Source organism: Tenrec ecaudatus, chromosome 6 (genome assembly GCF_050624435.1).
Source record: "Tenrec ecaudatus isolate mTenEca1 chromosome 6, mTenEca1.hap1, whole genome shotgun sequence".
Lineage (NCBI taxonomy): Eukaryota > Metazoa > Chordata > Mammalia > Afrosoricida > Tenrecidae > Tenrec > Tenrec ecaudatus.
This window is the reverse complement of record NC_134535.1, coordinates 104,095,850-104,122,302: the sequence shown is the minus strand read 5'-3', so window position 1 is coordinate 104,122,302 and position 26,453 is coordinate 104,095,850. Positions and strand designations below refer to the sequence as shown.

At 42.4% G+C, this 26,453-nt stretch overlaps 2 protein-coding genes and 2 pseudogenes across 2 annotated transcripts in view; 2 read left to right on the top strand and 2 right to left on the bottom strand.

Annotated features, from left to right (window-relative positions):
• TM7SF3 (transmembrane 7 superfamily member 3) overlaps window positions 1-320 on the bottom strand; it is a 36,718-nt gene extending 36,398 nt beyond the window's left edge. Inside the window, exon 1 of the mRNA XM_075551952.1 lies at window positions 22-320. Within this exon, the coding sequence (XP_075408067.1) occupies window positions 22-112 (91 nt within the window). The 5' untranslated portion in view covers window positions 113-320. The remainder of the gene's footprint in view (window positions 1-21) is intronic.
• Window positions 321-4,412: 4,092 nt separating this feature from the next.
• LOC142451129 (farnesyl pyrophosphate synthase pseudogene) lies at window positions 4,413-5,451 on the bottom strand (annotated as a pseudogene).
• A 6,405-nt stretch (window positions 5,452-11,856) lies between these two features.
• MED21 (mediator complex subunit 21) lies at window positions 11,857-25,157 on the top strand. Its single transcript, XM_075551951.1, has 4 exons — window positions 11,857-11,935; window positions 18,569-18,683; window positions 19,008-19,108; window positions 23,289-25,157. Exons 1-4 carry the CDS (start codon window positions 11,894-11,896, stop codon window positions 23,463-23,465), a joined length of 435 nt encoding a protein of 144 aa, XP_075408066.1. The 5' UTR covers window positions 11,857-11,893; the 3' UTR covers window positions 23,466-25,157.
• LOC142450240 (peroxiredoxin-1 pseudogene) lies at window positions 19,308-23,278 on the top strand (annotated as a pseudogene).
• Window positions 25,158-26,453: the final 1,296 nt, after the last annotated feature.

Below are 26,453 nucleotides of genomic sequence, written 5' to 3'. Positions count from 1 at the left end.
CGCGGCGTCCCCGGACCTTACCCTGACTGGAGTTCCCCACGAGTTCCGTTCCTCCAGCCGCCGCCGAGCCGAAGGCGAGCGCCGCAAGGACCACGAGCCCAAGGAGCCTCATCTCGGCCCCGGCCGGGCGGTCGAACTGGCAGGTCCGAGAGAGGCGCGAGGAGCGCTCCGGGGGCTCGGACCCGGTCTGCGCTAGCCCGGGGCGCTCCCTGCAGGTGACATCGCCCGCGACAGTCGCAGTCCGCGCACCTGCCAGCTCCTCAGGGGCCGGCGCGCCGGCGACGCGCTCCCGCTTCCGGAAATTAACCCCCGCGGGTGCCGCGCGCCCGTTCTCACGCCCCTCTTTACGTAAGCTGGGCGGGGCCACGCGAGGGGGCGGGGCCGGGAGCATCCCAGTCCCGCGCGCCGCCTGCTGGGCGGCGTGGCTGTGGCGCGACCCGAGCGGGGGTCGGAAGAGACCCGCCAAGTGTTGTGGGGCAACACGTACTTCTCCTTCTTGACCTTCCCGACTTACAAAACCGCCTTGACAGTAAAAAAAGAAAAAGGAATCTGTTGCGGCCTAACGTCTCCAGGCGCCTGTGCCCGTGTTTAACGGTCTTTTCCAAAAAAAAAAAAAAAGAGGAATCTCTTTTCAAGACTGCCAGAGGTGAGGAACAAGTGTGACGCTTTTGTAGGATCAATTTGCCCTACAATCAATTAAACAATCTACCCTCAGGGTTCAGGAGGAGTTTTACCAAAAAGGTGTTTGAAGTAAGACTTGAGAGCTAAGGGTGCAAAGTGGAGGCAAGCGTGGAGAAAGAATTTCGGTGTGGTGCACATGAAAGTGAAAAAGTCCACCGTGTTTAGGAAATTGCAAGGAGTTGCATATAGTTTTGAACATTTAGATGTTTAGTAAATTGTGCCTGGCTAAGCAATTAATTGTATGAGGGCTTACCTTCTGAGCACTAGTGTTACAACTGCACTTATGTGTCCAGGGGCTCTTGGTCTGGCCCACTGAAGAGTGGACTCACGGACCGGACCACAAACCGGCAAGCGAAAAGCAGTTTATTTAGAAAAAACAGAAAAGCACCAGACTCGGCAGGTGGGACTCGAGTGAATTGCCGTTTTGTGGCTAAGCAAACTGTGTGTAGAGCATTTTATCAGCTGCAGCCTGTTATTTTATCAGCTGCGGCTCGGGTTATGAACCGACCAATCCCAGGACTGGTCCTATTTCTCAGGTCTCATCCTGTTCTCCCCCTGGGTTGGTCTTGCTGAGCACGTACAAGGAAGTAGCTTGCAAAGTCAGTAACAAGTGTTGGGTTTGATGTCGCTGAAGTTGAGAATCAGCCTAGGGGTGGTAGGCCTGCAGGTTTAAAATGAGATTGCCCTAGGCTGTTGAGATCACCCTTCCTGATATCCTGCCACACCAATGCTTTCCACTAGCTGGCCTCTTTCTCTTACTCTACCTGCCCACTGATCTCCCTAATCCAATTAAGCATCCATTGAAGTCCTTCTGGTAAGTAGGAATGAGCTGATTACTTCCCCTCCTGCAACCAGGCCAAGGAAGTGCAGTCTGCTTTAGAAGCTTGGGTAGGTGTGTCCTTGATGACCATGGCCATAGTGGGGTCAAAGTCACCAGTCATAGTTGAAAGCCCCTAGACCAGCGGCTCTCCACCTTTGGGGGTCGAAGGACCCTTTTACAGGGGTTGCCCGATTCATACCAGTAGCAAAATGACAGTTGTGAAGTAGCAACAAAAATAATTTTATGGTTGAGGGAACTGTATTAAATAGTCGCGGCATTAGGAAAGTTGAGAACCACTGTCCTATAGGATCACTATGAATCAGAACTGACTCAATGGCAGAGTTTTGTTTGTGTGTTTCATTTGGTCCTTTTGTGGTAGTTACATGATCTAGTGTCAACTTGAGACTATTAAGAGTGAAGGGGTGGGATTTGACCTATCAATCAGATTGCAGCTTGATGACCTCACTTGGAGGCGCTATGGAGATAAATACCCCACTGGAGGTCAGACAGACTTTGCTTGGTCTTCCTGCTGACAATGGATCCAGAGCCCTGGAACTGGAGGAGCCACACGGAGACCCCTGCCAGTGCTGACATGGTTCCACTGCCACTGGATCCACAAAACTTTACACGCACTTTCTACATCCGGTATAATTGCATGTTTTTTGTGAGTCTGAAGAGGAATTTATAGATTGGTATTAGACATATGGGCTAATATTGCACTTATGGACTTGATCTGGACTGGGATGGGAATGTTTTCTTAACATACAATTACTCGTTGATATAAAGCTCTCTTTTACACACATATTGCAATACCACATAGTTCACATAATCATAATTATGGGTTTGCTCTGGAACATAGTAGGTTAAAATTCTGGATCAGAAATGCTTAGGATATAGTTCGTGTTGAGAGGACAGCCTGTCCTCAGTTGTGCCTGTAGGCATGTCTTTCTCTAGTTGTATCTCAGCCATGTGCCCTACTTAAGTATGAAGTTCTTTGGGAACTGGAAATAAATGCCCAAAGGTCACACCACTCCACCAAAAACCTTAGGTGCTCAACTATAGCTCTATGGGTCAGCAAACCTAGCTCCTCCAGTTTAGTGTCTGGAGGCAACCCACACCACAAGTGAGCTTCCTGCCTAAAGGCACTCGGTTGTCTTACTTTGTCGGCCAAGAAACCTGCCACTCTGTTTTGTGCTCTTGGCTTGTCTACCACATCTCTGGCTCACAGTCCTCTGTCTCCTGGATTGAAGAGGTTCCACATGCAGGGAATTCAGAGTCCAAAAGACATACATCCTCCACTCATCTTTCTTGATGATAATGAGATCCTTCTGAGATGGCTCATTTTAAACCTAGTGGGATGTCAAACTGACCAAACCCTCAGGGTTCCGTACATCTTATTTGCATGTGCCCAATTATTTGGTGAGAGTTACAAAGACTATGGCTAGAAAAGTCATATGAAATAATTCACTGTACCACACTCTGTACAAAGTAAAAACAAAGTATGCTGAGTAAAAGGTGAGTGCTTAACAAATTGGAAGATACAAAGGAGGTACTATAGTGTTCCAACTTTCAAAAGAGAGATTTGGGGGGGGGGCAGTAAACAGAAGGTTGTTTGTTCACAGACAGAGGAGGATTACCTGACAAAAAGTTAAAGGGAGTTATTAAACTACAATCCCTAACATTATCATCTCTAGTTTCTAGCTTCCTGGGACATGCTGACCAAACATTCTATATGAACCAAGCAGATGTAAACACTCTGGACAAAGAGCTTTTAATAAACATTCCTCACACAAGCTAAAATCTTGACACATGCTCCCTTTGAATTCCAAACAACTGAAAATTTACAAGAAGCTGAATTGACTTTTCACAGCAGCAGAAACAGAGGTTTTTGGCCAAGCTCCAGTTTGATTCCAAATGAAGTTCAATTTAGGTCTACAGAAGCCATTTCTGTCACACCACTGCCTCAGTTTTGGAGTTCTCTTGCTTATTTGAGACTTTCAGTAATATAAAGTTTAAAAGGAAATACTAAGATTATGTGATTAACAGGTCAGAGATAGATAGCACTTGGCTTTTCTCTTAAAATCATATAATCCAGCTCTCATTTCTTTACCACCCTGAGGACAATTGCCTTCCATCTTCACAATGTCTTCTCATCAGACTTTCAGGGTCAAGAGATTCCTGGCCCAGAAACAAGCAAAGTCACCCCATTCCCTAGTGGATCTGAATAAAAATTGGTAATAAGAACCGGTACAACTTTAAGAGAAGACAATGGAGAAGAACCAAGCTGGGTATGTAAGGAGGAGCCCATGTGGTGGAACACAGCATTTACCTAGGTTCACTAGCAATCTGTCATACAGAGTTTAAAACTCACCACCATCTGATCAACTGAACTTGAGCTGGAAAACATCTGTTTCCTTCCTTAATATTTATACTTCTGCAGGAAGATGTTAACAACTAATAATTATGCCAGGCCATTGGTTTTGGGGAAAAAACATATAGTTCAAAAGGAGAGGCAAGAGAAGGTTATGAAAGATTTCATAGCAATACATTTAAAAAGCATGGAATATGGAAAACAGTCAATATAGACATTTTAAAAAGTTGTCAATATGGAAAGGAAAAAGGGTATGGGGCCTCTAGCAATTCAGCAGCTCACATGAAACAAGTAAAACTTAAAAGTGTGGAATATGAATTAAATAGAGGAAGATAAGTTATGAGGTGGGTAAAGTATGAATTAAATGCTAAGAAAAAAAAAGAATAAAGTGCTAGACACATAGTTCTCAACTGGGGTAATTTTGCCCCCTCCCCCAGGGGGCAACCTTAAGTCAGCCTCACCATATTATTACTATTTTTCTATTTTATTTTTTTAAGGTTAAACAATAATTTATTGAGATCTGCCCTCTCAAGCTCCAGGTCACTTTTGCCACTTGTAGATCTTGTGTGCTAGCCCCAGGAAGATGGAGGGTGGCCATGGGACAGCGTACTGCTCAATGAGATTCATGAGGCTGCAGAAGCTGGCTTCCTCATACTGCTTGAACACGCCAGCAGCTCCACCTCTTCGTCCATTGCCTTCATCCGCGCCATCTTCTCTGCTTCCTTCTGCCTGTAATTCTCCTGCAGGACCCAGCGCTGCTCCAGAGAGCCTCACTACAGGCACTGAACCACCAGCCAGCTGTATTTGTTGTCCCGCATGTCAGTGCCAACCTTGCCCATCACACGGGTCAACAAAGAGGTCCAGGTAACCATCCTGGAACTGAATTAACTCGCCCATCTCCAGCAGGATCTGCTTGGCATTGGCATGCTCCTCCCTATCACGGTAGCAGCTACAGGGAGGCAAAAGGAGTAGAAAGCTGTTGTACTTGACAATGGATTTGTACCTCTTTTCAGTGAATCTGCCAGATCCACATTGCCCTGGGGTGGGGGCGGGCAGTGATGATATCCAAGGCCTGTCCCATCTCAGTCAGGTAGGAACCCTCCAGGAAGAGCTAGAGCAGTTTCAGGGTAATAGGACTGCCCCGGGCAGTAGAGAGAGTTCAGCAGGTGGTAGACACAGGATTCCAGCCGCCTGGCATCATTGTTGGCATCCAGACCTATGCCTGGCTTCTGGTACCAGAAGGGCTGCCCTTGGTGGGTGAGGATGAACCCATTATGTCATCCAGTACCAGGACGCAAGCTTGGAGCAACTTGACACACCAGCCTACGGGCTGCTGCAGACTCAGCATCCTGCTTCCTGGGCTCCACCAGCTCCTGGAATACAGCCACCACCATCAAATCTCAGTTTACTTGCCTCCAAGGACATTGTACTCCAGGACCATCCTGAGCCAGGCAACGGCACCTCGCATTTCTGTGTGCCCCAGCTCATCTTCGGTCAGCACTTTGAGCACATGAGAGAAGTGTTGGATGAAATTCTGCTTTTCTTGGGCATGAGCGTCTGTCTGCTTTCAGGTCTCCATTCATTCTGAGAGAGGAGCAAAATGCTCTGTTCCAAGGTGCTAGTTCTTGCTCGGTCTACCTTAATTCCTAAGGTGACATCCTTGCTCTTCAACACTTTAAAGAGATCTTGAGATGTACCCAGTGCAGTCATTTGGTTTCTGGACTGATGCATTGACTGTGGATCCAAGTAAAACAAAATTCTTGACAACTTCAGTATTTTCTCCAATTATCCTAATTTTCTATTCTTCCAGTTGTGAGACTTTTGGGTTTCTTGTTTTTATATTAAATTTAAATCCATACAGAAGGCTGCTGTCCTTGATCTTCATCAGCATGTACTTCAAGTCCTCCTTGCTTTTACCAAACAAGATTGTGTCATCTGCATATTAAAGGCTGTTCATTAGCCTTCTTCTAATCCTGATGCTGCCTTCTTTATAAAGTTCAACTCCTTGGATTTTTTGCTCAGCATACACACTAAATAAATGAGAAGATACAATCCTTATGCACACCTTTCCTGAATTTTTAACAATTTTATTGACACAATTCACACACCATACAATTCAGTGATTTGAATATATTTAAAAGTTATACAGTCATCACAATAAATTTGAGAACATTTTCTTCATTTCTGTACTCAATGTTATTGGCTCTGATTCACCTCTCCTGATTTTAAACCATGCAGTACTCCATTGTTCTGTGTGTACGACAGCTTCTTGTACATGTTCTGCAGGAACATGTGTTCTAGATTTCCCATTCTGCTGAATGCTATCTATCCATAGTTGGTTGTTATCCACAAAGTCGAATGCCTTTGCATAGTCAATAAACACAAGTAAGCACCTTTCTGGTATTCTGTGCTTTGAGCAAGATTCATCTGACATCAGCAATGATAGCACTCTTCACATCCTCTTCGAAGTGTGCCTTGAATTTCGGGCAGCTTCCGATCAATGTACAGCTGCAACCATTGTTGAATGACCTGCAGCAAAATTTTACTTGCATGTGATATTAATAACATTAACTAAGACATAGGTGCACCTGACAGAAACCGTGGTATTAACAATCATAGGCATGTGAAAGTTGGACATTGAGTAAACAAAATGGAAGAAGAATCGATGAATTTGAAAAAAAGTGTTGGCAAAGAATACTGAAAATACCATAGACTGCTAGAAAAACAGAGATCTGTCTTGGAAGAAATACAGCCAAATGCTCTTAGAGGCAAGAATGGTGAGACTTCATTTCATGTACTTTGGACATTGGGTAGTTACATAATCTGTTGTCAATTTGAGGTTTAAGAGTGAAAGGGTGGAGTTTAGCCTGTCAATCAGATTGCAATTTGATGACCTCATTTGGAGATGCTAAGGAGATAAAATAGCTTGTTGGAGGCAGGGCATATGCTCTCTCTCTCTCAGACATTCTCTACTGACAAGACACATGAAGCTACTCTGATGGCAGCCAGCGCCTCGGAGCTGGAGAAGTCATGTGCAGACCCCTGCCAGCACTGAGATGCTTCTACTGCGACTGGATCCACAAGACTTTCCACCCACTGGCTTGTCATCGTCCTGCATTAGTATCATTGCATGTGTTTTGTGAGTCTGAAAAGGAATTTATAAATTGGTATTGGACATATGGGCTAATATTGGATTTATGGCTTGATCTGGACTAGGCTGGGATGTTATCTCAATATTCAATAGCTCTTATATATAAAGCTCTTTCTTATATGCATGTGTGTCTATGAATTTGTTTCTCTAGTCAACCCAGACTAACAGACATGTTATCAGGAGAGCCCAATCCCTGGAGAAGGACTTCCTGTGTGGTAAACTGGAGAGGCACCAGTAAAAGAGGAAGATCCTCAAGGAGTTGGATTGATGCAGTGGTTATAACATTGGCTCAAAGATCACAACAATTACGTGGACACCTGCCCCTTCCCCCAGAATTTACTTCAGCGGGTGGCACTGAATCTGCAGCTCTGGGAGAGAGACATATCTGATTGGGGCACACAGGAACAGAAGAAGAATGAGAAGGAGAGAATGGAGCACATCCTGGCCCACCAGGCCGTGAGGATGATGTTCCCACTCAGAGCAGCCAGTCCACAGAGAGGACCACATGGCTAGCCCCACGATGAGACAAAACGTCCCTCACTGACCCTTAGCCCTACAAGGGAAAACACTGGAGACACAGTGTGGGAAGTGTGCCAATCTAATCCCACCACACCAAGGCAAAACACTAAGGGGGTACAACAGATCAGTAAGAGAATGGAGCGGTGAGGTACCCAGGGAATGCTGAAGGTGGACTTTGGGGCCAGGGCTTGGTGCCCCAACATATTGGACTGGAAAATACTCTCAAAGGCCAACAAGCAGTACTTGAACTAACTACAAGCTTTTCTTTCTTGTTGAGTTTTGTTTTTTTTTGTCATTGGATTGTTGTTGTTTTGTTGTATATTGTTGCTTGGTTTTGCTCTGTCTTGTTTTTGTGCATGTTATTATCTCTGCAGGTGTGTCTAGATGAGATAAACTGGATGAACAACCTGGAGAAGAAAACAATGGGACCAACAGTTCTGGGGGGACATAGGTGTATTAGACAGGGTTCTCTAGAGAGACAAAATCAGATTGCTAATAATTATATATATGTTTATATAGATAGATATATAACACAAGAAATGAACAGTTAAATTATATACAGATAGATAAACATATAATACAAGAAATGAACTGTTAAATTATAAAGCAGTACAAAGAAACTGGCAGTCCTTCAAGGCTTGAGGGCCGCCAGGTAGTCCTCTGTAGAGAGAATTCTGGCTATCAGAGCACAGGCAGAAAACAGCAAGGCAGGTCACCAACAGTCAGTCCCAAGCTCAAGAGCTGTACATTCCAATTATGTGGCGAAGCAGGTCTTGAAGGAACCTCAAATTACAGCGACACAGTCCACAGGTTAGGTATCCTATAGGTAGTGTACCTTGCAAATTGAAGCACAGAACAAGCAAGGCAGCCACACACTGGTCCGATGATCAAAGAGCGAGATACAAGAAAGGCGAGGCTTGCCAAGTCATTCATCTTTCTGCCCTTCAATTAATCCCACATGTGTTTATTGGATAGGCTGGCACAATAAACTTACTACCTCAGTGGGAAAGGAGGAAGTGGGGGGAAAGGTAGTGGTATTAACAAACCCAGGGACAAGGGAACAACAAGTGATCCAAATTGGTGGTGAGGAGGGTGAAGGAGACCTGGTAGGGCATGATCAAGGGCAATGTAACCAAGAGGAATTACTGAAACCCAAATGAAGTCTGAGCATGATAGTGGGGCAAGAGGAAAGTCAAAGGAAATAGAGGAAAGAGGTAGGAGGCAAAGGGCATTTATAGACGTTTAAATAAAGGCATGTACATATGTATATATATATGAGGATGGGGAAATAGATCTATATGCATATATTTATAGGTTTAGTATTAAGGTAGCAGAAGGACATTGGGCCTACATTCAAGTACTGCCTCAATGCAAGAATACTTTCTTCTATTAAATTGGCATTCTATGATGCTCACCTTCCCGACACAATCACTGAAGACAAAGTGGGTGAATAAGCAAATGTGGCGAAGAAAGCTGATGGTGCTCAGCTATCAAAAGACACAGCATCTGGGGTCTTAACGCTTGAAGGTAAACAAGAGGCCATCTTGCTTAGAAGCAACAAAGCCCACATGGAAGAAGCACACCAGCCTGTGCGATCACAAGGTGTCAAAGGGATCATCAGGCATCATCAGAATAAAAAATCATATCATTGTGAATGAGGGGGGTAGTGCAGAGTGGAGACCCACAGCCCATTTGTAGGCCACTGGACATCCCCTTACAGAAGGGGCTCAGGGAGGTAAGCCATTCAGGGTGCAATGTAGCAATGATGAAACACAACTTTCCTCTAGTGCCTACATGCTTCCTCCCTGCACTATCATGATCCCAATTCTACCTCACAAACCTGGCTAGATCAGAGGATGTACACTGGTACAGATAGGAACTAGAAACACAGGGAATCCAGGGTGGATGATCCCTTCAGGACCAGTAGTGAGAGTGGCAATACCGGGAGGGTGGAGGGAGAGTTGGATGGAAAGGCAGAACCGATTACTAGGAACTACATATAACCTCCTACCTAGGGGACAGACAATAGAAAAGTGGGTGAAGGGAGATGTCAGACAATGCAAGATATGACAAAATAATAACTTATAAATTATCAACTGTTCATGAGAGTGGGGAGGGAGGGGAAAATGAGGAGCTGATGCCAGGGGCTTAAATGGAGAGTAAATGTTTTGAGAATGATGAGGGCAATGAATGTACAAATGCGCTTTCCACAATTGATGTATGTATGGATTGTGATAAGAGTTGTATGAGCCCCTAATAAAATAATTTTAAAAAAGAAGAGTAAAAATAAAAAATAAATAATGTCATTAAATTGAGAAAGTAAAAAAAAGATTTTCAGTCTTAGGAAAAAAATCACAATTGTGAAGATGGTGAAGGACTGAGCAATGTTTTGTTTTAATGTGAGTTCAAACCAACTTGACAATCTAACAACAGGAAGCATCTGGTAATATCTGGAGATATCTGATATTTTTGCTTATCATAACTGGGACAATGGCTGCTACTGGCATCTTATGGGTAGAGAATAGAGAGGTTGCATTCTGCAAGTCACAGAACAGCAACCCACAACAAAGAATCCTCCAGCCTAAAATGTCAATCATGCTGCTAGCCCTGAGCTAGACTCGTGAAGACTGTATTTGATTATTCGGACTAAATCCAAGTTATTTCTCGAGTCTATGACTTCAAGACATTAATCAGTAGTTCTCAACCTTCCTCATGGTGCGACCCTTTAATTCAGCTCGACATGTTGTGGTGACTCCCCCAACCATAAAATTATTTTCGTTGCTACTTCATAACTGTAATTTTGGTACTGTTATGAATCTGGCAACCCCTGTGAAAGAGTGGTTCGATTCCCAAAGGGGTCACAACCCACAGGTTGAGAACCTCTGCATTAATAAAATACTTTATGACTTTGTGCAAAATGTTGACAGTCTGGTCTGGAGAAAGTATCTCTAGCCTTTATGGGTTTTAAAGGGTACATGGCCTTAAAAATGGTTAACAAAGCCAAAGAAAGTCACAAGTTAAGGGATGCTGGCTGACACAGGGTTATTTCAAACTGGAAGGGAGTTGGACCTGTGAGCTGGACCCAGATTATGAAGATCCCTAAGAACCAGGCAGAGCTGGCTGGACTTCAACCTGAGGTCTCTATCTGAGGAACTACTGGAATGTAAGGAGCATTTGGAGACACCACTAACCAAAGGCTAGCTGTTTGAACCTGGCAGCAGCTATGTAGAAAATCTGGTGGTCTGCTATGGTAAATATGACGGCTTAGGAAACCCTATGGGTGGTTCTACTCTGCCCTACAAGGTCAACCCAGCAGAACACACATGAGCAGGGCAGGGGTGAGGTAAAACTCTTTCTGACAAACCTTTCTAGGAGCCTTGCTGAGCCGGTAGCTTTTAGACCTGGGAACAAACTACCTCCTAAAGACAATTCTGATCTAACCACCACCCACTGCCTCAGAAACTAAGGCGGGGGGGGGGGGGGGGGGGGGGCGCCGCGGCAGGGACACGTGATGCAGTAGGTTGTTAACAACAACAAAAAAATACTCCTTGTGTTGATTTCAACACATACCAACCCATAGCATAAAGTAGACCTGTGCTCTAGGGTTCCCAAGCCTGTAATCCTTACATACTACCCCATCTTTCTCATGCAAGTGGCTGAAAGGCACCCACTTGGGTAAGCACCTCCATGCCCAAAAGTAAGAGAAGAGGAATCCTAAATCGGAGCTTACGCATTGCTTAGTGAATTTTAATTCAGACTTAAAAAAATTTAATTTATTGTATTTCGATCTAGTTCCTTAACTAAGAGCACATGGAGGGGGTAAGAGAAATCACTGAAAAATGCAGAATCCAGGCTCCTGGTCCGCTCCCAAATTTCTCAAAAGACGCCCTACCCGGTTTTCCCTCCAGCAATCCCACAACTGTCAAGACGATTCCATCCCAGCTCGTAGTGTCTCTAGGGCAGAGCAGAGCTCCACAGGGTTTTTCAGGATGTGAAATCCCTAGGTGGGCAGACGGGCTCAAGTGTCTCCTACCAAGCAGCTAGAGCGTTTGAATCTGCGCTACCGCCCAGTACAGAGAGCTAAGACCACAAGCACAACGGGTCCTCCCGCTCGCGCGGCCCCGCCCACCTCCGGGCCCGCCCCCTCGGCCCCGCTTCCGGCTCCTCCTCCACGGCCCGTCACTTTCAATACAGTAGGCCCCCGCCGAGTCTCTCCCTTCTCCACAGGCTGATTACTTCTGATCCCACCCCTTTCAGAAATGCAGCCCTGTGATTGGTCACGACGTGTCCCAGAGCCACCCAATCGCGCACGAAGAATTACTTTCGCGTACTTTTTACGTGAGGGAGAAACATGGCGGATCGGCTCACACAACTGCAAGACGCCGTCAATTCGGTGAGTAATTTCACCCGATCGATGTGCTGTCCTCGTTCCTAGGATAACGCTAGGGTAAAACTGGAGCCTAAGAGACAAAAACACGGAAGTAGGGGAGTGGACAGAGTCAAGGCGCCACAAAAAAGCGATGGGGCGGCGAGAAGGCCGGCCGCGAACTCGGGGAGGTGTGGGGCCGCGCGCGCCGCCCGTGCGAGAGGCCGGAGAGCCGCGCTCGCGCCGCCTGAGGAGCGGAGCGGAGCCTCTCAGTTGTACGCCGTGCTGTGACCTCTCAGTCCTGTCGTGCTCTCGGTGACAGGAATTGTCTTGTTGGTGTTGTAGGTGGGCCTTCTTTGGGGGAAGGGGAGTAGAGTTTTTGTTTTATTTTGTTTTCCGTGTGAATTCAGACCCACATGGGTGTGAGCCCGCTTGCTTGAATATTGTGTCTTTAATTCATTTTAACCACGAGCATTTCTTCGCCTCATTTTAGCTTGCGGGAGGGAAGGGGGCGGGGCAGGCGTTGGGAAGATGGCGAAAAAGTTGTGCTTTTCCTAGTTCCTTTTTAAGGGCACAGGACCTTTCCCTCATCCTTTCCCTCTTGTCCTCGTAGCATAGAGCCCGCCACACTGTCGCCCACTGTCGCCCACTGTGACGCCTAGTCACCCTGTAGGACACAGGAGAACTGCTCTTTATGAGAGCAGACAGCTTCACCTTACTCCCAAGATGTGGGTTTGAACCTGGGACCTTAGGGCTAGCAACCTGGGACCTTAGGGCTAGTATCTAACCCACAGTGCCACCAGGGCTCCCATCAGAGACACAGTCACTTAATCCGATGGGGATGAGAAGCAGGAGTCTGTGTGTATATGACCTCCAGTGAGCTATTTATCTCCATGGCACCTCCAAATGAGGTGTGACCTGATTGACAGGCTAGATTCCAGCCCTTCACAAGTTGACAGAAAATTATGTAACTGCCACAAAAAAGCATTAAGAAATTCTGATTCCAACTTTATAAGTGTATTTTCTTAAGAGTGTTAGCTGAAACTTACTTTGATATTAATCCACTTTTATACTTAGATATTAACCCACCTGAAATTATTTTTTGTAGGAGATTGGGATCCACTTTCACATTTTCTCCAAATTGTTACCTATTAGGTTCAGAAGTATTGTCATATTGTGTGTTCAAATATGCATGATTTTTTCTTGGGACTTTTTCTGAACCTTCAGTCTTGATCTCTGAATAATAATGTACTGCCTTACCCAGTATACCTTCCTAATAAATCTTAATATATAGCAGAGCGCTTCCTCTAGTTTTGTTCTTTAATTGTACGTTGGTCAGTATTGGCCCTTGTTGTTAGGTACGAGAGTTGTTTTTGACTCGTTGAAATTATGCACAACAGAATGAAAGAAACAATGCGTGGTCCTGCACCATACTTACAGTTCTTGTTAGAGCCCATTGTTGCAGCAGCTGTGCCACTTTATCTTAGCACTTGGCCCTTGGTACTTCTATATAAATTTTGGAATCAATTTATTAAATTTCAATATAGAAAGTAAAGGTACAACCTATAGGGACTTTTGTTACACCGGATTTATAAATCTTTGGGGGCAGAACTGATCAGTATCTTTGTGTTATTGAATCTTCCAATCCCTTCACAAAGTATGTGTTGTGCCTTAAGTTGATTCCAACTTATCAAGTGACCCCATATGACTGAATAGAACTGCCCTGTGGGGTTATTTATTTCCCTCGCAGAGGTGGGGTTCAAAATGCCACCCTTTTAGTTAGCACCTGAGCACTGAGCCATTGCCCTCCTAGGGCTCCTTTGATCAAAATACATCTTTCCATTTAAGTATTTCTTCCAATAAACCTGTTGCCTATTAAAGGTCACCTTGCAAGTAAATACCCTATTTTAATCCTGCTGAGTTATTACTATTTTTCATATGAACTATGTCAAAGGATGCATACACTTATTACCACTGGGAATTAAATAGTTGCTAATTGATAGTTACACAAGGGGGCTTCAAAAAGTTCATGGAAAAATTGACTATCTTTTAATCCGTTTTTGCACCAACTTCTTGAAGTCCTATAATATTTCTCATTAGCATTCTGGTTGTAATTAAAAAAAATCATTTTATTGAGGTCTCTTACAGCTCTTATTACAATCCATATATACACCCATTGTGTCAAGCACATTTGCACGTTACCATCATCATTTTCAAAACATTTTCTTTCTACTTGAGCCCTTGATAGCAGCTCCTCATTTTTCCCCCCTCCTACCTTTCCTCTCTCATGAACCCTTGATATTTATAAATTTTTAAAAAATTTCATCTGCTTGTAATTTACTACCCTAGACACCTACCAAAAGAGATTAGGCTGGTTGGGAAAGCCTCTTCCTTTGTTAGTTTTTTCTTAGTGCTACCATTTGTAATGCTACCATCTTTGTAACTTAGAGAGTAGGGGTGTCTTTGTAAGAAACTGATCTGTTCTCTGTGTGAATGATTTAAGACTGAGGGGTCAGTTCCTAAATATTGAGAATTCACAGAGATATATGCTACTTTGCTATGGCTTGGTTGGACTGCCTGCCAACCTCTTGTAGCAATATTCTTTTGAGGTTTCACAAAATCAAATTTTAATGCTGCTGGTTGAAGATACTATTTTAGGGTTGTTTTTGCATATTCATACATATCATGCATCTGGAAGAATAATAAAGTCAAATTGAATTTGAGGTTAGGTATGCCAGTAATAGGATTTTTAAGGAAAGCGTATATGTTACGTTACTGTGCTAGTCTGGGTACTTTAAAGAAACAAATCCACAGAAACTCATGTATAAGAGAGAGTTTTATATAAAGGTCAAATGAGCATCAAGAAAACATCTCAATCCAGTGCTGCCCAAGCCCACAAGCCCAACATTAACCCATGTGTCCAACACCAATCCACAAAATCCTTCTCCATCTCACAAAACAGACACAATGATGCCGACCGCAGGAGGAAAGCTGAGTCAGTGAATGCGTAAGCATCTCAGCACTGGCAGGGGTCTCTACACGGCTGCTCCAGCACCTAGGGCTGCCTCAGGGTAGGTCCATGTGGCTTCTCCTCAGGGATGTCTTGCAGGAAGTGAGCCTTGCCAGCTAAAGCAGGGAACTGGCTAAGGCAGCTGTACCCTGGTCCTTCCATCAGAAAGCAAGAGACCCGAGAACTAGAAAGGCGAGTCTCACTGAGCCATTTATCTCTCCAGCCTTTAATTAACCCCACATGTGCTTATCGGTCATGTTGGCACAATAAACTAACTACCTCAGTTACCATAATCAGTGTGAGTGTTCACTCTGTATACACACTGTAATGTTTACAGAGAGCATCTGCTCAGAGCAGCTAAAATCTGATTAGAAGGCTGTCACCCTCAAGAGACATGTAACTGATGTAAAACCACTGTGTGGTTAGGGAGTTGTAATGGATCCATTGCTGTGGCTACAGGCATACCTCAGGTATTGTGGGTTCAGGTCTGCACCACCCCAAGAAAATGAGTCTTGCAGTAAAGCAGTCACACGAATTTTTTTGCTATCCTAGTGCATAAGATTTACACTCTTCTTTAATCTATAAATTTGCAGTATTCGTGAAAATGGAGATTGAGGGTATTACTGTGACATAGAGATGAGAAGTGAGCACATGTGTTCAGAAAATGGAACCAATAGATTGAGGTAACCCCAGGACCTTCGTGTTTGTTTTTTTTAAGCCAGAATCAGTGAAGCACAGAAAGTAAGGTTTGCCTGTGTAAGTGCGAGGGAAATTGGAATATAGAGTGATATGAGCTCAATATAGTGAATCAACTTAACCTTTCTCTTACTTTTGATTTGTAATTTATGTAATATTGTTCATATTTCTTTTACTCTCTGTAGACTGAAAATTCTGTGAATGTCTTGCTCTCTTTCCCTGCGTCTGTATAGTGGTCTGTGTGTATAAAATGCCGTACAAGTTTGTATTACTTCTGTAAGGTAGTCAAGAGGTGCCAGAGACCAAGTCAGTTGAATGAGAGCAAGCAGGATTTATTGGGGAGAAAAACCCAGCCTGGGCGAGGTACCACGTCCGGGAGGGAGTCGCGATCCCAGGCTACAGGGGTGGTACTTATATGGCCAGAGAACATGTGACTGGGCTGTCTTGAGTCCATATAAGGTAAAGTAGTCAGGGATTGGTAGATACAGGTATGTCTGGGTTTTTGGAATGTACGGTGTCTTCCTAGTTCCGGGTGTATTCTTGCGGGGTCCAGAGCGGCAGGCCGAGAACAAAGCGGGCACTGAGCCAAACGGGCTGTGCCGGATGCAGAGTGGTGGGTTGAGAATAAGGCGGGCCATTAGCCTGCTCTGGTCAGCTCCGCAGGTGTGTGTGGGAGATTCAAGGTCACTTGCTGCTAGAAGCCGGTCTGGTATTGATCCGGCCATACAGCTTCCTCTCCGGGATACATTCTGGGAAACAGTTATGTGCTTTATTATGAGCCCCTGTATCTGTAGGATGAGGGAGAGGGTTGTTGTATGCTACTGTGTGGTGGGTGTGCCCTGCCAGCTCCCACTGCTAATGCCTTGGGTGTGCCCTCGGGGCCTGGATGTCACACCTTCTTTTACTAAGCCAGCCAGAGAGAAGGTCACCTTGTCTGTCAGACCAGCCAAGGGGGGGATAGTGCCGGCCATGGAAGCCAAAGACAACTGAGCCATGGCCTCTGGGTAAATACCTTTCCCTTTAGCACTATGATGGCACCACACTAAGCAAAACACAAGGATTGAATGTACTGAGTCCCAGAAGCTGCAGAGGGGACAAGGATTGAGAATCTGGACCTATGCCTTCATCTGCATACTAAGTAGCTTCTAAGCAGCTCATAGCTAGGCAGAGGTAGGCCTCCAATTCTCAAGACAAGGATCTGGTGAGCTGGTCTTCAAGACACCTGGGTGCCCCAGCTCATAGACGTGTATGTGATGGGCCTTAGGTGCTGTGGGGCGTGAGACATCCCGAACAGATGTTATGTGACACATTCCTGTAGTTGACTTTAGTTGAATAAGTGAATTAAATGGGTCTTGAAAGCTTTTGAAAGATGGAGCAGATAACTACTATGTTGAATTTGTGGATTTTCTATAAGGAGCCCTGGTGGTGTGGTGTTTAAACAATGCATTAATAACTACAAGGTCAGCGGTTCAAACCCACCAAGTCCAAGGGAGTAATATGAGGCTCTCTGTTCCTATAAAGAATTAAAGACTCAGAAGCCCTACAAAAATCACAATGAGTTAGAAGCAACTTAATGACAATGACATTGGGTTTGGTTTTTGGTGTTTTCTTTTCCTCACAACTCTGAAAGAAGAATGCTTCCAATCTAAAATGCAAGAAACAATTTCAGATGGGATAGTATTAGAATCCAGGTTTATACTGCTCCCATAAAGTCTTGAGCAAAGCTTTGAAAAAAACAAAACAAAACGAATTTTTGACTAGTGAACAAATGAATTTTTGACTAGTCAGGTAAATATGAAGAAGTAGCAGAAAATAAACTGAGTTAACTTATTGAAAATTTACAAATAGCTTTGAGGAGTTGGAATTTTATCTTGAAGACCATGAGATAGGGAACTCAAATTTTTTGCGCAAGATAAAATCATTGTGTTAGAAAACAGGCTGTTTTGAGAGGGCTGGCAATGGGGTTTTAGTTCTGATGCGAGAGAATTAGTTGAACTGAGATAACAACCAAAACAAACTCACTGCCTTCAAGTTTATTCCAGCCTTTTCTACCCTATAGGCCACCATAGAAGGGTCCCTGTTACAGGAGTAGAAAGCCTCCTTCGTCTCCTTGCAAGGCAGCAGTAATCATGATATTGAAAAAGGAAGGAAAGATTTGTAATAATCCACAGATTTGAATTGCTCTACAGGCTGACTAGGAGACACTCGATACAAATTAAACATTAAGCAGAAGAAACCGATTTTAGGAAGAGTTGACTTTACATTTTGTAATGGAAATAATAGCAGAAAAATTCACTGGAAATGTTATTCATTGATTGGAAATTAGGGATTGAGATGAGGACTAGCAGGGAGGTGTTTTTTAGGGTTTAGTAAGGAATTGGTATTCTTGACTTCCTTCAGAGCTGCTTTAAGGAATAGAGCTCCAGGAATTTAACATGTATTTTCATGGTGAATACATTTCCAAATACTTGTGGTGCATACTCAAGCAGCCTTTTTCTCCTGATGCTTTCTTTACCTTTGTAATTTGTCTGGTCTCAGAAAAGGAAACATGTATTTTCTCTCACACTTTTTATTGACCCAGGAGATATACTTCGATTTGTTTGCCAAACTTCTACTCTTACTCTCCATTAACACAAAAGTTCCTTGTTGCTTGCAATATATATTGACATATATTTCTTGTTCTACAGAAGAAAAGGATCATTTTGTATTTCTTTTTTACTCTTGGAAAAACATTTACTTGATAAACAATTTAACTGCATTTATGTCAAACTTAGTGCCTTTGAGTGAATGAGATTTAATTGTTGTTAATAATTACTATCTTATTGAAAACCACTTTCAATTTTATTCTTTTGTTCAGAGATCATTATTATAGAAATACTGTCATTTGCATTATTGATACAATTTTTGAACTGATAAATTCTTTCTAACCAGGAGTTCTTTTCTTTGGCTTCAAGCTTGCAGATCAGTTTTGCAATGCCATCGGAGTATTGCAGCAATGTGGTCCTCCTGCCTCTTTCAGTAATATTCAGACAGCAATTAACAAAGATCAGCCAGCCAATCCTACAGAAGGTAAATTGGTTGTGTTTGCTTTGTTTCGTTTCACTGACAAAATTTCTCAGTTTGACTCTGTTTCTGGCAATACTTTAACTCGGCTTATTATAGTTCTTTTTCTAAAAATATTTGAGAATATTACTGTAAATTTTATTTGTCATAAAGGTTAATTGCGTTAACTCACATAGTATCTTCTAATTCTGTTCATTTGAAATGTCAGATTGTCGTTCATTTTTAGGAGGACTGGTAGAATTTAGCTGCATTTACTTGTGGGACCTTAAGAAATCATTAGAAGCCTGATTCAGAAAATGTTATATGTTTCTATTTTATTTTTTTCTCTAGAATATGCCCAGCTCTTTGCAGCGCTGATTGCCAGAACCGCCAAAGATATAGATGTTTTGATAGATTCCTTACCCAGTGAAGAATCCACAGCTGCTCTACAGGTAAAAATCCCTTTCCTCTTAAGAGTTTTATTAGTTGTAGAGAATTGTGAATTAAAGGAGCTAGATTTAGTACTTTCTGTTGTATTCAATGTTACTTTAAGATTAAATTTTAAAATGAGTTTTATGAGGGATGGGAGAGCGGGGAGGGAGGGGAAAAATGAGCTGATACCAAGGGCTCAAGTAGAAAGAAAATGTTTTGAGAATGATGATGGCAACAAATGTACAAATATGCTTGACACAATGTATGTATGTATGTGTAGATTGTGATAAGAGTTGTACGAGCCCCAATAAAATGATTAAATAATAATAATAATAAAATGAAAATGAGTTTTGTGATGAGGGTATGTTCAAAAGGTTGTTACTAAGATTCCAGTTCATACACACATGAGTTTATTTTATACAAAATGTGTTTAAACACGTCTCTGTGATCAGTGGATGGCTACAGGCAAGTTTCTCAGTAATATGCTTGTCTTAGTCTAATTAGAGTGCCTGCAAAAAGTCTAGTCAAACAGTGCCTTCCAGGGGGATCTGCTGTGCCAGGTCAGTTCAAGGCAGAGAAGTCAATTCAGAATGTAATGAGATTGTATGTTGATTCCAAGGGTAAATTTTCACAAAGAACACTGGGAAATCTTGAGGACTTAGTAGGAATGTGTCTTAAGAAAATGGAAAACTACACTGGTGAGAAAAAGATTTCATTGCATAGGAGTTGTTTTCCATTGTGACGACTCTCTTGCTCTTTGTTCAGGAGTACTAAGGGATGGATGGCCTACAAGAATTTCATTGGGGATACTTGTTCTTTCTACCCAGTAGCCCTGATCTTGTCTCTTTATACTGTTTGTTGCCCATTACATTATTTAAAAGAACAGTGTGAGTGCCTTGATACCAAAACTCATTTTGGTGAGGTATGAATCAAAGAGCACAGATTTCTTCTGGAAAGTGTTACAGAGATAGGAGCACTATCTTCAGGCGTATAAAGAACTAGTAGGATGTGTTGAGAAACGATGCTCACATTTCATATTTTTGTTTGATAAGGTTTTTATAAATTTATAGTAACATTTTTATGTACATATGTATATAAGGTGGCTTTAAAAACTTCATGGAAGGATGCCATTGCCCTTTAATCCCACTTTTTCAAATACTTTTTGAAGCTCCTTCTTATGTATATGTTTGTGTATGCATACTAATACATGAGCAGGCTTCAAAAACTTCATGGACAGAGAAAAGATCTAGGAAGCAAAGCTGTGGATAGAGCTATAAACATAGGGGTGCACATATATAAATATATTGATTCATAAAAATAGAGTTATTGGCCTGTATACATATATTTATGTGGAAATACATTGAGGAAGTGGGATTTTGGACCTCTATTCAAGTCCTCCCTCAAAACAAGAACACTTTATTCCAACAAACTGGAATTCTGTGATGCTCACCCTCCTGACACTATGGCTGAAGACAAAATGATTGCATAAGCAAATGCAATGAAGAAAGTTGATGGTGTCCGGCTTTCAAAAGATAGAGTGTCGATGCTCTTCTTGGCTGGTGACTACGGGTGCATTCTCCTGTAGGCGCCCCTGCTGTTAACACGATGTTTTCAGGAACTGCCAAAATTGGGCACCCTGCCCCCAACTTCAAAGCTACAGCTGTTATGCCTGATGGTCAGTTCAAAGATAACAGCCTGACTGACTACAAAGGAAAATACGTAGTGTTCTTTTTTTACTCTCTTGACTTCACCGTTGTGTGCTCACAGAGATCATTGCTTTCAGTGACAGGGCAGAAGAATTTAAGAAACTCAACTGCCAAGTGATTGGTGTTTCTGTGGATTCTCACTTCTGCCATCTGGCTTGGATCAACACACCCAAGAAAGAAGGAGGCCTAGGGCCTATGAACATTCCTTTGGTATCAGATCCCAAGTGCACTATTGGTCAGGACTATTGGGTCTTAAAGGTGGATGAAGGCATCTCATTTCGGGGCCTCTTCATCATTGATGACAAAAGAATTCTTAGGCAGATCACTGTAAATGACCTCCCTGTGGGCCGCTCCGTGGATGAGACTTTAAGACCGGTTCAGGCCTTCCAGGTCACGGATAAACATGGAAAAGTGTGTCCAGCTGGTTGGAAGCCTGGCAGCGATACTGTCAAGCCTGATGTCCAGAAGAGCAGAGAGTATTTCGCCAAGCAGAAGTGAGCACTGGACCATTTCAGTGCTAGGCAGTAATGAGTAGCCTTGAGAAAAACAAACAAAACCTCTTTTGTATTCTTCGTGTTTCAAACATAAGGCCTTAGATTCTACTGAGAACTTGGTATTTGATAATATGATAGGCATTTTTTGTAGGGACTGGGGAGGGGCAGTCTTTCTACACCCCAGTGAAAATGACCCTGAGCTGTTTTGGGCAGGGCCTGATGTGTATCATGTACTAGTAGTGGGGCATAAGCCCATTGATCTTTTGTAATTGTATTAAACTTGAACTGAGGGAAAAAAAAGATACAGTGTCTAGGGTGTAAAGGCTTGAAGTTAAAGAAGTGGCCATCCAGCAGAGAAGCAGCAAGTTCACATGGAAGGAACACACCTGCCTGTGTGATTATGAGGTATTGATGGGATCGGGTAACTGGTACAACAAATAAACAAAAAAAAATTATTGAGAACAAGGGGATTGGAGCAGAGACCCAAAACCCATCTGTAGACCATAGGACATCCCCTCCTAGAAGGGCCACAAGTAAGGGATGAGTCAACCAGGGCTCAGTATAGCACCAATGAAACACACAACATTCCTCTGGTTCTTTGAGGCTTCCTCACCCTCCACTATCATGACTTTAGTCCTGCCTTTCAGTTCTGGGTAAGACTGGAGCATGTACATTGGTACCAATAGGAACTCACAACACGCAGAATCCAGATCAGATAAACCCCTCTGGAACAGAAATGAGATTAGTGATACGAGGAATGTTGGGGAGGGCAACAACCCTCTACCCCCTCCCCCGAGGGGGGACAAACAACAGAAACATGGGTAAAGGGAGACAGTGGTTGGTGTAAGGTACGAAAATAATAATTTATTAAGGGATCGGAGGGGGGGAAGGGAAAAAAGAGTTGCTGATACTAAGGGCTCAAGTAGAAAGTAAATGTTTAGAAAATGATGGCAACATATGTACAAATATGCTTGTTGCAATTTATGTATGTATGTATTGTTATAAGAGCCCCAAATAAAATGATCTTTAAAAAAAGTATGGAAAAATTAAAAGGTAATAGAAGTTTTTCATGAACATTTTATGGCTCATGTTTGTATTTATATATAAGAAGATTTGTCTTAGTCTTGTTAAGAGTGCCTTCAAAAAGGTCCAGTCAAAGCATTGGCTTTCAAAGGGGTTCTGCTGTGCCAGTTTCATATATGAACACGTGTACAGGATTCGTACACATGTATTTGCCCAATCATTATAAGAAAATATCTTGCGTGCCTCACTTTTCTTTTAGCCAGAGAATTAATAAAATGACATTCTGACCGTGACTGAAACAGTAGTATGAAAGCAGCCCAAAGCAGTATGAAAAGGAATCACAAATAAGCATCCATAGATCTCTAATTGAAAATCTGTTACTAAGAAGCAATTAATAGAAAACTTTTAAAAGATACCCTTAAAATAAGCTTTTATATATATATATCTTCTGAAAAGTCTATCCATAATGACAGAAAATTTATCTAGATTTAAAAATAAATAGTTCTCCCCTTCTGAGGCATGCTGGACCTGATCTTGTTTTAAACATTTTCTGTTTCTTTGTTTTTGTTCATTCATAGTAGGGTGTGTGTCAGAAGTGTTACTACATCACTGGAGGTCACCCTTTTGAAGTTGTGCTATGTGTTTTTCTGTTTCTTGGTGCATGAAACCCAGAATTGATGAATAGACAGCAAATAAAATAAAGGTTTTGGGGGGTAGAGGGTACAGTACTGGTGGCAGGGTAAAAGGGAGATGATGTCAAGGAGTCCAGAAAGAAAAAGGATGTTTGGAAACTTATTGTGGTAGCAATTGTACAATTCTGCTCCATGTGATTGAACTGTGGAATGACATGTATTAACTTACAATAATAATTTGAAATAAATAAAAATAAATAGTTCTGCATTTTCATGTCATTTTGGTTGTTGCTACTCTCCTGTGTTCATTCTTGGAAAGATATTTTCCTTTGTTTCGTCATCCAGGCTGCTAGCTTATATAAGCTAGAAGAAGAAAACCACGAAGCTGCTACGTGCCTGGAGGACGTTGTTTATCGAGGAGACATACTTCTGGAAAAGATACAAAGTGCCCTTGCTGATATTGCACAGTCACAGCTGAAGACCCGAAGTGGGACCCACAGCCAGTCTCTTCCAGACTCATAGTGCCACGAGATCCCATGTGACTGAGGAAAGAACTGTTTCAGTGATCAATTATCAGCTACTGAAGCCAGCCTTAACCAACCTTACAAAAAGCATTAAGCATCAGGGTGTGGGCTAACATTTTAAGTTATGTTAGTAATCTGTTCTCACTCTTGATAAATCAGCTTGCAAAGTGCGAATGAATCAGCTTTAAGCCATCATACCATTTTTATTATCTGAAGGAAATTTTTTGAGGTAAATATTACATTCGTTATAATTAAACGTATACTGTTGTAACAAATTTCTGTCTTTATTAGTCATGTTTCTAGAATCCTTTTACTAATTATAATATCATTTGAGCTAGAGAAGTGATAAATGTGGGTGAGCTATGGGATATTTATTTAGTTTGGTATCCTTTTAATACCTTTAGAGGTGATATTATATAAATTTGGAGCTCTCAGCAGGGGAACTTTCCCACTGTTGCTTTTAGAAAACTGAAGAAGGGTTGCGTTGGCTGAATGAGAGCTTCTTAATCAGGTGTCATCAAGTTGGTTCTGACCCATCTCTGTCCTAAACATAACAAAACAGAAGCTGCCTGGTCCCGCACCATCCTCCTAACTGATGTTATCCTTGAACCTCTTGTTGCTGGCACTGTGTCATCTCATCGAGAGTTGTGGTAGTTGGGTTTGGTGTCAACTTGGCTGTACCAGGATTCTCAATGGTTGGGCCGTTAAAGCTTGGTAATTCTGTGATGTGATTTAACACAATGGTAGTCAGCTCCATAATGGGATGTCCTGTAAGCAGCAAAGCAGCTTTAAGATTGGGATGGAGAGCAACCCCTTTCCTTAGGCAATCACCCTGATGCAATTGGAAGGAGATTTTTTGGGTGTGTAACCTACTGCCTATGTAAATAGATGTGGAAAGCTTGCTTGCCTTTTGCTACTTCTGGATCCTGCATCTGATTCAATGACCTCCAGTGTTTGGATTTGACTTTTTGCCTATGTTATATCTGCCAATCCCAGGGGCCATGAGCAGCCTTGGATGTGAGGTGAAGTTTTGCCATCTTTACTTCTAAGGAGTATCCTGGCTCTACAGTTCTTCACCAGCTCCATAGTTAAAATGATTCACTTTCATATTCTTTATTCATTGTCCAACTTTCACATGCAATTGAGGCAATGGAAAATCCCATTGCTTGGGTCCAGCTCTCCTTAGTCCTCAAAATAAGGTCCTTGCTTTTGAGTATTTTAAAGAAATCTTGTACAACATATTTACCCAGTGTGGTTCATCATTTTGATTTGTTTCTCCTGCAGAGCAGGTTATAGGTTTGAACTGCTGGTCTCGCAGTGTGCAGCCCAATGAATAACTCACTCTGCCTCCAGGGCACCACTATTTCACCACCCACCTCTGCTGTCATTTGATTTTCTTGACTGCTGCTTCCATGAGCATTAATTGTGGACCCAAGCAAAATTAAATCCTTGACAATTTTGATCTTTTCTCCCTTTATCAAATAATTTCAGTTGGGCCAAATGTGAGAATTTCTGTTTTATTTACAAAAATGAGAGAGTAGGTCATGTTTATGTAAACCTTTTCCTCTTCTAGGACATCATATTCTGAGCTATTATCCCTTACCTTTTTTTATCTTTGTCCTTAATTTGTTTGTCATCACTATGAAGTATATTTTTTGTATATTAAGTATAAAGTATAAATATCTTTGGATATGCTGGTTTTATTTTTTAATCTTTATTGCTGAGAACATATTTATTATATCATGGCAATATTATTTTCTATTTCAACTCTACTTGTTATTTGCATTTGTGTCAGCACTTTCGATTATGATTACTCATCTAATTCCTGGATCTCCTGAATCCACTGATAATCTCCACTGGCAAGCTAAATATGAAATGTGTCCCACACTGAAACTGGTTCTATCTCATGAGTCTGGATTTTTTCCCCCCAAATTTCTGAGCTATATGTGCAGCACCCTGCTGCTATCAGAGTTTAAGTTCTGTAGGTGTGAGAGCAATAATCTGAACACATACCTTGCTAGTTGGTTTGTGAAATGGTACAGCTACTATAGGATACAACATGGTGCTTAAAGCTAGAAATATAAATATTTCATAATCCCACCCCTAGGTATATAGGTTTTCTGAAGTGGGTGACATCACCTCATGAGAGGCACTGGAACAATCCAGTGGGACTGCAAAAGCAGAAACCTACACTTTATCATGGATTGTGGACTATGGTATAGAAGTTTTTCATTGCCAGAGGAGTTGGTGGTGGTGGAGGGAGGAGGGTCCTGAGTGTTTGGGGTTTTTTTTTTTTTATCAAAGGGGTGGTGGTAAGCCAAATAAGTTTGGGAACCTATGGCATATACTAAAATATATTAATAGCAGTGACATGAATAGACATGCATACCTATGTTTATTAAAGCATTATAATAGCAAAATGATGGAAACAACCTAAATGTCCATTAATGGATGAATGGATAAGCCATTTGCATGTAATGGATATTTTTTAACCATAAAGAAATGAGCCTGATCAACATAGATGAATCTGGAAAGCAGTTTGCTGAATAAAGCATGTAAATCACAGAAGAAGGAAGATTCTCTATACTCCCACTAGTAAAAAAAACACCCAAGAAGAGAGGGAGGGGAAATCACTATATGGTTCAGCCTTTCCCATCGAGTTGATTTCTACTCAGCGACCCTATAGGACATAAAAGAATTGCCCCTGTAGGTGTCTGAGGGTATATAACCTTCTGTATGGTGCACACTTGCTACTTTTGATGATGGGAAAGTCATGACCAAATATGGGTGAATTCAGCACAAATTGCCCAAGTTAAATAAAGACATTAAGAAATAGCATGAGGATCTGAGCACTCTTGTTTTGCCGTCCCCACCCTCCCACCCCACCCCATCATAATTGAACTCATACATCCAAAGAATTCAAGACCACTGAGATCGAGTTGAGGATCCTTGATGGCAGAGTGGTTATGCATTAGGTTCCTAACCA

Bases quoted from the DNA above. Each gene is read 5' to 3' on its own strand.
- MED21 (XM_075551951.1), top strand. From the start codon at position 11,894: ATGGCGGATCGGCTCACACAACTGCAAGACGCCGTCAATTCG. The intron at 11,936-18,568 runs GTGAGTAATTTC...TTTGGCTTCAAG, and splicing joins TGCAAGACGCCGTCAATTCG to CTTGCAGATCAGTTTTGCAA. The intron at 19,109-23,288 runs GTAAAAATCCCT...TTCGTCATCCAG, and splicing joins AATCCACAGCTGCTCTACAG to GCTGCTAGCTTATATAAGCT.